Source organism: Anser anser (genome assembly GCF_964211835.1).
Source record: "Anser anser genome assembly, chromosome: 2".
In the NCBI taxonomy this organism is placed as follows: Eukaryota; Metazoa; Chordata; class Aves; order Anseriformes; family Anatidae; genus Anser; species Anser anser.
In genome coordinates, this window is record NC_139721.1 from 141,647,804 (window position 1) to 141,660,010 (window position 12,207).

General features: G+C 34.8%; 1 protein-coding gene across 6 annotated transcripts in view; it reads left to right on the top strand.

Annotated features, from left to right (window-relative positions):
- The window catches only part of LOC310893462 (macrophage mannose receptor 1-like), a 41,375-nt gene that overhangs the window by 22,751 nt on the left and 6,417 nt on the right, over nt 1-12,207 (top strand). For 2 of the 6 annotated variants that reach the window (XM_083822495.1, XM_083822500.1), the window contains 9 exons: nt 788-984; nt 2,886-2,988; nt 3,659-3,891; nt 5,081-5,246; nt 6,864-7,016; nt 8,435-8,551; nt 8,795-8,959; nt 10,170-10,205; nt 10,552-12,206. In XM_083822495.1, the coding sequence (XP_083678621.1) occupies nt 788-984; nt 2,886-2,988; nt 3,659-3,891; nt 5,081-5,246; nt 6,864-7,016; nt 8,435-8,551; nt 8,795-8,959; nt 10,170-10,205; nt 10,552-10,754 (1,373 nt within the window). In that variant the 3' untranslated portion in view covers nt 10,755-12,206. Of the gene's footprint in view, nt 1-787; nt 985-2,885; nt 2,989-3,658; nt 3,892-5,080; nt 5,247-6,863; nt 7,017-8,434; nt 8,552-8,794; nt 8,960-10,169; nt 10,206-10,551 lie in introns of all 6 variants that reach the window. The other 4 variants (XM_083822496.1, XM_083822497.1, XM_083822499.1 and 1 more) reach the window with 3 other exon arrangements.

The window sequence follows — 12,207 nt, forward strand, 5'->3', positions numbered from 1 at the left end:
CTTTAGGTAATAGCATTTATTCTGTAGACACTGGTCATTTTCTGCAAAGAAGAACATGGCAAAAAGAGACAGCATGTAAATATAAGTATTTTATAATACACATACTTAACATGGGTTATATAGACACAGCACAAAACATTTTTTTGAAGAACTAGAACTATTTCATTCCAGTGATGCTAAAGGTTGCTTCCTCCCATTCCATGCAAACTGCTTTACATTATTTGTAGGGTATTAATTACCACAAAATAAAAGATCCAGACGTAGTGCTTTTAGGGTTTGACACAGAGAAAAAGAAAGGTACCCACAGTCCGCTTTTGCCAGAAACAGAAAGGGATACTTTATTATACCTCTCTGAAATGACTGCCTAAATTCTGCAAATTAATTCAGCAGTACAATGTCAAATGAGGGCACTTTTTCACCTTAACTGCGTTTCTGGGCTTCCATTTGCAGTTCTGTCAGTCAGTCAGCTCATCCTGAGGGTTGAAATAAGTGAACTCATTAGACAAAATGGCGGTCGGGCAGCTTTTTGTATCTTACGTCTTTCTGATCTTGCTTTATGGTTCCAAATACTTTGACTCTTTGAGATTTTACATGGGCAAAGGACTAGTATAATCTTGACATAATACATTTGACTTAATCAAATTGGGTACATTTCTGATCAAATGCTAATTTAAATGCATTTAAATGACTTCAACAAAACAAACAAAATACTTAAAGATTTGTTTATGAGCTGATGTCTTGACTGGTGACATGACATGTTCACCTTTTTTCTATTTTTTTTTTCCAGCTTTTCTCACTTACCATTTGAAGGGTGTTTTTTATGATCCCTGGATTGGCTTGAATGATGTACTCAGTGAACTCAACTTTGTTTGGGCTGATGGAAGTACTGTCTCCTATACAAACTGGGCTCCAGGTTCTCCAAAACTTGTAGAACCCATTTTGTTTGACAGCCTACATCCAGAAGATGGCCACAATCGGTTACAGGTAAATATCACTCAGTTTACCATGAAGTTAAATCTGGAGAGCAATATCACTTCAAGTAAACATCTCATGTTGCTTCAGACTTTGCCTCAGCCTTTTCTCCAAATTATATGTTTATCTTTAAACTGGGATTAGGAATACAGTGTTTTAATGTTGGAGTCTACGAGCTAACTCAGAGCACAAGAGAATAAGATATTGCTGCAAGATTGCCAAAAATTTGTAAGTATTCTGGGACAGAATGACAGATAGTTTTCTTTTCCATAGTAATTTTCTGTTCATTTTGGAGAAAATGTAAATGTAGAATTCAAATTTTAGAAGTTAGCATGTTAGAAACATTTTCACGTTTGATAAGTTAAATCATGTTTGAAAAAGGAGAGCATGCAAAAGTTCAATTTTTTTTTCTATTCCTTTCATATTTAAAATTGTAACTGAATTGTGAAGGGTTAATAGGTATCAACTATTTTTAGGTATCAACAACTTTCTAAAGCAAGTATTACCTAGGTAATAGGTATCAACAACTTTCTAAAGCAATCAAAGCCTCTTCACTGCTACCACTGAAATTAAACCCATAATGTTGTAAACAAAATAGCCTTGTACATATTTGAACTACATTTTTTTCCATACCTTCCTTTCAAAACTTACCTTTCACTTTCTATATCACTATTCTACTTGCAGTCCAACCATCCTTCATTTTGTTATTCACTCCTGCAGAGAAGTCAGAAATAATACATCTAGAGAAGCAGCTAAATCTGCACCTCAGCCAATTAATTCTGCTCCTGCCCATTATGTTCTAGTCAAAGGTGTTCAGAAAGACAATACGATACAGCACAATACATTGACTCAACTTCACTACAGCTCTAATAATGCTCCTGGGAAACATCCAGAAAAACACACACACACACACAAATAAACAAACCAACCAAACACCACCACCACCACCAAACAGAAAACATGAAGTTACATTCTAATTCTCTTCTTCAGCTTGAACATATTATCTCCTTCAGTGAATCCTGAAAAAGCCTGGAACAGGCTCCCCAGGGAAGCGGTCATGGCACCAAGCTTGCTGGAGTTCAAGAAGTGTTTGGACATATGGTCTGATTTTGGAGTGGTCCTGTGTAGAGCCAAGAGTTGGACTCCTTTTGTGTCCCTTCCAACTTAGGTTATTCTTTCATTCTATGATTTCCAAAGGAATGAAATATTATTGAAAAAGTTGCTCAAGCTTAAAAAGCAATTGCCCATCTTCTCTACTGTTTCATGATTGGCTTCTTTTCTTCTACCTAATCTTCTTCAGAGTAAGACCACAAAACCCACTAAATCAGGCATTCCTAAACTTTTTATATGGCAGCATAGCAGGCTGTTGCAGATTGTAACTAATTTGAAGTTCCAGCTTCTAAAGCACTCAGCACCTGATCTGCTATAAATAAAAGAGATATTCTAAGAACTAAAGCTGATGATAACTCTCTCTGTCAAGGATCATCAATTAGATACATCTGTAAAGAATAACCACTATTTGGCTTTGCAAGCCAAATACAAATCATGGCCTCCATTTTTATTTTATTTTTTCATTTTTATTAAAAATATTAGAGCTGCTCATTGAGACAGAAAGTGTGACAAAGTTATTGAAAATAACAGCATCTTTCAAATATGTCTTCTTGAAAATGATTATATGAACAAGCTGGTTGAAAAGATTTGCAAGACAGTACCAAGGTGGAGCTGGCCACCACAGAGGAGGCCAGAAAGGAGAGAAAGGGAAAAAAGGAGGGTGTTTCCAGAGCTGTAATAAAAAACCCACAATGTCAGAATTCAAAGAAAAAAAAAAGGATGAAACTTCACAGGGTTAGAGTACTTTGTTTTATAACTTCTAATATCAATGTATGCTCATACTCCTCCCCTTTCTCCAACAGTATGATTGTGGTGCTCTGAAGAGAGGTCCTCCTGATGATACAGGAAAATGGAGCGATGAGCCATGTTATAAATCCAGTGGGTATATATGCCAGAAGAATAGTGGTGAGTTCTGTAACACTAAACGTGGGATTTATATCACAAAGATTAAAATTACTTGTCTTATTTAACATATTTTATGTTACAGTTTGTTTGTTTGTTTTTAGGTAAAATATCAATAAAACAAGAGCCCCTCTTGCACCTCAGTGCTACTTAGCAATGTTGTGGAAAAGGGAATTTAGGAAAGCAAATCAGAAGTTAGGAAAGCAAAATGCTCTTATTTTAAATAGTGCAATTAAATAGCTAAAAACCATGAACATAATTACACAATTTATTAATAATCTACGGATATGTACGTGGTAAGTAAGTTTTACGTTTATCCAAATAAAACTGACAGTCATGAAGACGCTAAGTCACAAAGAGTATTTTGAAAAAGCAGAGTAGGTGGGCTATTTTTGACTCATGGTATGGAGTTACCTCTGCTATGTAAAATTCTGAGAATTTACAACAGTACGAAGTTCCCAAAAGCTGAAAATGTATTTCTTTCATCCAGAAATCTCATTGCTGTTTTGAAGTTATCTGTTTCTTATAAAGAATTCATGAGGTGTTCTATTCAAATTAGCAATTTTCTAATAGGTTCATAAATAATATTGTTATTCAGTTGCTCAAGTCAAATATATATTCTCCAGATATAACTGTTCTTGTGTTTCGTTTTTCTTTTCCTTTATTCCTCCAGACCCTAAACTCTTTAAGTCTTCAGCAACAGTGTTGGACTTTGCTTTTGACCATTCAGATGGCATTAGCTATTCTGTCACTCGTTCTAGAATGAACTGGGAGGAAGCACAAAAATCCTGCAATAACAATGCCTCAGAACTTGCTAGCATTTTAGATGCATATAGCCAGTCACTGATGTTCTTAATTGCACAGGAATATGGAGAACCTCTGTGGATTGGTCTTAACAGCAATGTGGTAAGAACGCATGTAATACAGATAGTCAAGCTGACACAGGGGCTGGTCTTACTGTATGCTTTCATCTTGAAACCTATAGGAATTTCTGCCACCATACTGCTGAAAGCAGCGTATCAGTGCAGTACCCATCTACGCTGGCATTCACCAAAAAGGATACATACAGTGGAGATTTTAACAAACTAAGAACTCTTTAAGTGCTTTAGCACAAGGCAATACTCCTTCAATCTGGTATTTGTATGCTTGTATGGTTTGTAGTCATTTAGAGGGTCTTGATGATAAATAGTGAAAACTCCAACATTATCAGTTTATTTTAATCTAAAAGATATACCAGGAACAACATGTATGAGTACATCCTGCCCTCTTCTCATGTGTTTATTTACCTGAGTCATTAGTGACATAATATCTCTGGTTGCATATGAGAGATCTGTGAAGGAATGGTTTTGATATGTGTATATATGTTCACAAATAATTCTCCTAGAGTAGCATTATTTCTAGTCGCAATAGAAAAATACAGTTCTGGACAGAATCAAAGGCAAAATTAATTAAGGGAATCTTTAGCCTATATGATATAACTGCACATATTAAGCAATGGATATATTTTTTCATGGTGTAATTGCTCCCACGAAAAATTTAGAATATTACGGGAAAAAAAGAGAACATCAAACTTTTCCATCTTTGAGACGTATAGACCAGCTGTATGACAGGGGAGGTGAACATTTGGATGGTAGGTGGTTTTTTTGTCATGCTACACTCTTCCCCATGAATCACAGTCACGATAACTACAACCAAAGCAATGGTGATCTTCACTGCTTATTAAGAACACTTCCACCCACAGCATCCAGGCCTTTTCATGGTGGTACCAACATGACGGTGGTAAATGGAACATAAAACTAATTTATGCCTTTACTCATGTCCCCTTTTTATTCACTTCCATTTCCCCAAACTTGAAAAAGTGTTCTGAATTAATGTTAGATACTTTTTGGAGGGCAGAAAGAAAATTTGTTTGTGTTCATATTTGTGTATAACAGACCCTGCACATCTTCTTGCAATTAGCATTTACAAGCACAAAAAGGTGGCAATAGTAAGCATATGATTACATGCTGGTTATATGACAGTCCTCTGAGGATCTTGTGTAGTGGATATGTCACCATCAGCAACCTTGAAATTATGACATGGATTTTACTTCTAGACAAAGGGCACGTATCAATGGACTGACAGATGGAGATTAGTTTACAGCAAGTGGTCCAGCGGAGAACCAAAACAGGCATTAGCATGTGTCTACCTAGATACTGATGGAACCTGGAAGACAGCTTCGTGCAGAGAAAAATTCTTTTCTGTCTGTAAAAAATCAAATGGTAAGCAATTTTATATGTTTTAACTATAGGGTGTGGAGATTTATCAACTGTGCTCATATAATTAACCACTGCAAAAAATAATTGTTTTGCACTAGTTTATAGGAAGACATAAGCAGCTAACTAACTAGATCTAAAAATTGTCTGGAATTCTTTCCAGAAGTAAATCAACCCATACTGATCATTACCAAAAATTTAAGAAAGTGAGGATTGAATACTCAATGATTTCTTAACTATTCAGTCTAGGAAAAGTCCTTCACGAAATTCTGTATCCAGTTTAGGATACAGAAAAGTTTGAAAGTAGGGTTTTCAGATGACTTGGAAACAAGAATTATAAGGAAAGATTATAACTGGGTTTGTGCAAAAGACTAAGGAACAAAAGACTAAGAGAAACCAGATAATTAATTGTTGGGAATAATTAATTCAACCAGATAATCAATTTTAATTATTGAAAATGAGCCCTAAAGAAATGGATTTAAATTATTCCCTATGTCTGATATGAGTAGGAAAATGAGTGACAGACTTAAAGGAAACAGACAGGAAGGAAAGCCTTCAGATTTTAACAGTACAAAAGCCTTTAACACAGGACAAAAATACACATAACACAAAATAAAAACAGATCAGGGAGTCTCCATGACTAGAGGTTGTTAAGAACAGCCATGACAAACACCTGCTAGAAATGATGGTATTATATATCAACTTCTTGTCACCTGTTAGCACAAGGATGAATTAAATAAACCTTTGAGGAACTTTCAAGTACAAACACCCAAAAGTTCTGTGGAAGTTAGTATAAATACGATTTCACAATTCATCTAAGTATTCTTATGTTTTCTTCAATACTATGAAAGATCTTGAGCCATTAGAAACATTAAAATTACATGCCAAATTACATCCCAAGAAGCTGTAATTTGACAAAAATCATCAGAGTTGATATATAATATCTCTGTCTACTTCAATATTCTGGAAATCTAATTTGAGAGCTGAATGTTCCTTAATGGGGAAAGAAATAGACTGTGGAAGACTCACAGGAAGAAAATGTAATTTGGCAGAACATTTAATTTTCATTCCATCTGCATTTATCTTCTCATCCAAAATCTTCCTATTATATCAGTCACTATGGAACTTATTCAGGATGCAGTTTAATGAAAAATCCTGCAAGCCATGTTAAGTCATATCAACACTTTCTTTCTTTCATAATCATAGTTTCTGTTATAAGGTTTTGATGCTGTCAAAAAATGAGACCGAAGTATCAAAAGCCATTTTAAAAATAGCAGTTTTAACTAATTAGGCAAATATTTATGCCAGAAAACCAGATGGATATTATATTGATTACTGTCACTATAAAATTATCACGAGAGAAACCATATTTCTTATAGACTAGTGCATCTTCCTAATCACCTTGATTAATAAATATGAAGTAAAATATGTTCACAAACAAAGCCATATGAACCCAACATGCTTCACTTCTTCTCTGATGACAAACAATGTAATCTTTTTAGTTTTGTATAATTGTATATTACTTGTATACATATACATATATACATTATACATATACTTGTATAATGGGAAAAAAGAAATCCTACAAAATTGTTGGATTCCAACTACCTGATCTCTTACCAGTAATGGCTCCAACTGAGCCCCCTCAGCTTCCTGGAAAATGCCCTGAATCAAAAGGACACAAATCTTGGGTACCTTTCCACGGTCACTGCTATTACTTTGAGGCCACCAGGAAAAAAAGCTGGTCTCAAGCTCATCAGGAATGCATGCGACTAGGTGAGTATTGTGTTTTAGAAAGATTGAAGATGCAATGAAATAGATGAAATAATGGGTGACATTGCTAGGAAAGTCTTAGATTACTTTAAAACTTCAAACAATGCTTTTAGCTTGCTTTTCTGAGAAAACTATATTTATGTTGTCTCGCAACAGAACTAAACTTTGTCAGATATAGAGGCATCTTTGATATCTCAATTACCAGATAAGATATTAATATTGAAAAGAAAAGAAAAGAAAAGAAAAGAAAAGAAAAGAAAAGAAAAGAAAAGAAAAGAAAAGAAAAGAAAAGAAAAGAAAAGAAAAGAAAAGAAAAGAAAAGAAAAGAAAAGAAAAGAAAAGAAAAGAAAAGAAAAGAAAAGAAAAGAAAAGAAAAGAAAAATTCCTACTAGTTTTATGAGAATCAGGGATTGGGTAGAGAGAAACTCTTTTAATATCCCACAGAGGCACAGACTGCAGTTATCTTCCCTTTCCCTAAACAAGAGGGAATCCACACACAGAGTGAACTAGGATACAAACCAGGAAAGTTTTCCTTGTTAGTTCCAGGCCACAGTTTATTAATTGGATTTGACTGGCTGAACAACAAATGAGATAGAAGAATCACTTGGCTTCCATGAACCAGTAAAACACATTCAGCTGTTCAGCTCCTTCTCTGGAAGAGTCCCCACTGCTATCTGTGATCTGGGGAGAAGAGATGTAGATTAGAGGAGAGATGACACTTTACTCCACATCTCTGATTTCACTGTTAACTGAGAATTACTGTGGAACAGAATACATTTCAGTGTGAGTAAGAATAGGAAACATCCCATATATCAACAACGTATTTCTGAGTGATATTCTTTTAATTGCAAGTACCCTGATAACCAGAATAAAAGATCGTAGTTGGATGTTGGTCCATATTCTAGATTCCTATGCTTTTGCCTACACACTAGCTGGGGCAGGCCAGGAAGGTGATTATTTTCTGATGACTACAACACAGCTTTGTGCTGTTAGGATATATGACAAGTATAACTTAACTTCTGGACATCTTCACAATTCTAATAGCACGGTGCTGCTAAAATGCTGCCCAGTCACTGGCAGGTGACAGCTGTAGTGTGACAGCAGGATGCATGGTGCTGACAACATCATACATATCACTTTCAGCCTACCTGCAGTTTGTGGTGTGGTTGGATCTGTCCAAAAGTGTTGTAGGAGAGCAATTTGTCTTCTCTGAATTACCTAAAGGCTAAACAAAAATTCTTCTCTTCATACTGACTGGCATCCACACAGTTCAGAGTACTGCTCAAAATACAATTATAGGGATACAATAACCATAAGATTATTGAACATTATGTGCAAGAATCAGTAATATCTTTTAAGAGTTTTTGACTTAAGCTGCAATAAAATGAGACATTGTGATGTTTTCTGTTAATACTTTTCAGTTGCTGATTTGGTATCAGTAGGAGACTATACTGAAGCAAACTTTCTGGCAGACACCATTAAGATACTTCATGGAAAATCTCCGAACTTTTGGATAGGGCTAAAGAAAAATGACATAGGTAGTATCTTCAATACTTAATCATGTTATTTCATACAAAATGACTATGCTTCATATTAAGAAAGCAAACTTGTGTATTTGAAAATATAAATATATATCAAATATATGTTTATTTCAAAGCATGTTTACATACACTTAGAACTGTAACTGAAACATTTAATCTATTCATACTATAATTTTTTGTTTTTCCTATCAAAACCTGTTCTGTCTAAAACATTGTTAATATGCTCATTTTAAACATCAGGACAATGGGTATGGACAAAGTCTGCAGCGGATTTTGTCAACTGGCAAACGGGAGAGCCTGTAAATGAAAGGTATAAAGACTGTGGAGAAGTCTGTGCATTGACTGGGCACTGGAAAAGCAATGTGTGTTCTTTCAGAAAAGGATATATCTGTAAAAAAGCAAAAAGTAAGTAACATTTCTAATACACCGTGGCTATTAATGTCTCATAATATATTTAAATTGTATATTGTAGAACATGTAAAAATGTAAAATATTACAGCTTTATGTGCAAAAACAATAAACTACAATAGCAGCATTCAGTTGTCAAATACTGAGGCCTTGGGAACAGCTGGATATCCCATGTGGCATCTGACTGCCTCCTCACAAGGCTGCAGCTCCTGCAAGTCCTATAAAATCACCATCAGCCCCGTGCTACTCTCATGCGTACCTCAGGTATCTATGTTTAGCCAAAAGAATGGAAGGAGACCACTCATTTTTAATAAAAAGACAGTTTTCCTTAGAATTTTCCATTAATTATCATGTAGTCTAAGTTCAAAAGCAGCAAGTTTTGTTTCATTTCAACTGACCATATTCTCAGAAAAATCTTGTTCTGATGAGTGCAACAAAAACTCTGTCTGATAATAAATGCCGGATTTGGTGCTTACTTTCATTACTATCGTTTGAACTGATGATTAGAGGACTATGATTAAATACCTTCTTGTGGCACTTATCACGTGGTAGAATTATATGTGACACTTATCAGTTTAATAATCATGTTTAATAAAATGCTAATAATATATTGATACCAAAATGATCACCTGCAAGAAAATTCAAGGGTTTGATTACCTAATGAGACTAAATGGAAGTGTTCGAGAACATGAACATTTTGTTTGGTAAACTACATATTTCTGTTCATCTTTCCCCTACTTGATGCATTTAGGAAGTACAATTGCAATGGGAACCAAATCCACAAGGAGTGGTTGTTTCCAACAGAAGAAACTAAACTCACAGATCCTTTTCAGCTCATGTAAAGATCCTCATGATACATTTCTAACTTATAACACCTTCATTCAGGAAATATTTCCTGTTCCAGAAAACACCTAAAATTTAATATAGATCTCACGTGCAGTTTCTTGGAAACAAACATATTTGAAAACACTTTTGGAAGTAACAGAAAACTGACTATAATTTCATTTCTTATTGGGTATCTTGACTGAGGAGTTCAGATGCTCTTAGAAGAGCATTGTATTAGAGGTTACACATGCTTAGCTCCATTGCCCTGGGAAAGCAGGTGGATTTAGGGGGAATTCTCAGGAGCATCCAGACTTTGAAATTTTAAATTGCCTCACTTTTTTCTAAAGCATTCAGAATAAACATTTTCTTTTCTTTCCAAAAGCTCCTGAAAAGACAGAGATGTCACCAGAAAACACAGGTAAGTAAACTTCCTTGTAAGTAGAACTAAGGAGAAACTCAAATATAACAAGAAAATAATTATATAGTTTCTAAATATTGTTTTTGAGAGTATTTAAAAATAAAAAGTTCATAAACTTTATCTGTATCTTGGTACAGGAAATACAAGAGATTCTGAATTAAATTGTTTTATGATTAGACTTGTTTAATTATATTTTATTCAGTTTTGTTGGTAACAACAACTCGTTGAAGGGAAATTCTACAAACTTATTGCATTCTTCTGACTTTTAGTTAAATAAATATTTTTTTTTCTGGATTCTGAAGTCTCTTAAAATCAAAGGTGTTGATTCTATTTCATCCACTTACAGGAGAGAAAACAGAGAAAGCACTTTCCACTGGCATTATATGGCTGCTTGTTGTACTAGCCCTTTCTATAGTTGTAGCTGGAATTATAGTTTATTTCTACTTGAGGAAAAAAAGACAAAACCAACTATATATTTTAACCAGACTGGGTGGATCAGAACCAACTGTGGATATCCAAGGAAAAGATGCACATACCGACGTAGTCTGACAAAATACCCATATGTTCCAACTAACGAAAAGCAATCTGTGCTTCCCAGTGGAATCTTAGGCCAACTTTGTATTTTCCTACCCAAATAATAGTCTTCTCCCATCACAGATATAAAATTCATGGATTTATTTAAACACACTCACACATATATACATTCCCTCCAAAATGCCCTCCAAAGTGTTAGAGTTTCTGCTGTTTCTTTAAGCGGGAGTACAAATACATTTTTCACATAAATGAGCATGGTTAAAAAGCTGGCTCCAGAGGTGTCAGGGCAAAACTCTGACTGATGTTTAATATATGAAATTGCTTTCTTTAACTCATTTCTCCTTTTTGTACACAGAGGAAATCATTACTCATATCTTTACGTGATATTTTCCTGCTGTATTGCTTCAGATATGATGAGAAAATGCTCATTTCAGACTTGCAGCTTCAGTTTATACTATTTTTTCATTCATGTAAAACCCACTATAATACCTGCCTCGATTAATTCAATATTACTTTGTTACCAGAAAATAAATATATATATGGAAAATAATTGAAAAGGCTCCTGTATTCCTAATTCTAGTCTGAACTTTGAGAACAATTATGTCATTTTCTACAGCCTTGCATTTTTGCAGCTTTCTGTAAATATATGCATTTTTCCAGCTGGTTCAACTTAATAACAAAAATACAATATTAGATGATTCTATCTGTTGAGTATTATTTTGGTAATGATGCTTGCAGTATGCAATGAAGATGCACCTTTTTAAATCTAAGAATGTATAATAAATGGCTATCTTATACTGCATTACAGAACTCTCCAGTTTAGAGAAATAAAATAACTTGTGTATTTCTTGAAACTAAATTCTTAAATTTTTGTTGTAATATGATTTGATAATGTGCTCTACAAGATTCAGAGTTTCTTCAACTGTACACAATAGCAGCATTTTCCTCAGGGGCAGTCTATTATGTCATATTTTAAGACATGCAACATCTCTGCTGAGATAAGGAAACACCTTGCTCCTAGCTTTAGGGGACAACTGGCACTAGCAGCCTCAGCAAAGAAGTGTCTGGAGGAAGAGGGCTAGAGCACAGGAGCTTCTACCAAGTATGTATAAGGGGAAACAGATGCTCTCCTAGGCCCATCTGTAAGAGCTGTTGTCAGGATTTCTTATGCCTAAAGTCTCTGACTGACAAAAAGATGATGCAATGAAGGCTCTCTTTTAAAGAGAATAAGTTGTATATGTGGAATAGGTTTCTACACCAGGACATACGTGCCTATGTGTGATTGGCTTGAGAACACATTTTATTACCTCTATTATTTACCTTTTCTCTAGATAGCCAGTAAACAATAAAGTCCCCTAAGTAAAAATATTATTGTTAGCAACTTAGAGTGGAAGTAGCTCCATCAGGAATACTTCCTTGAGTTGTTTTATCATGAGTAGTCTTAAAACATGGGGTGCCCCTGCTAACT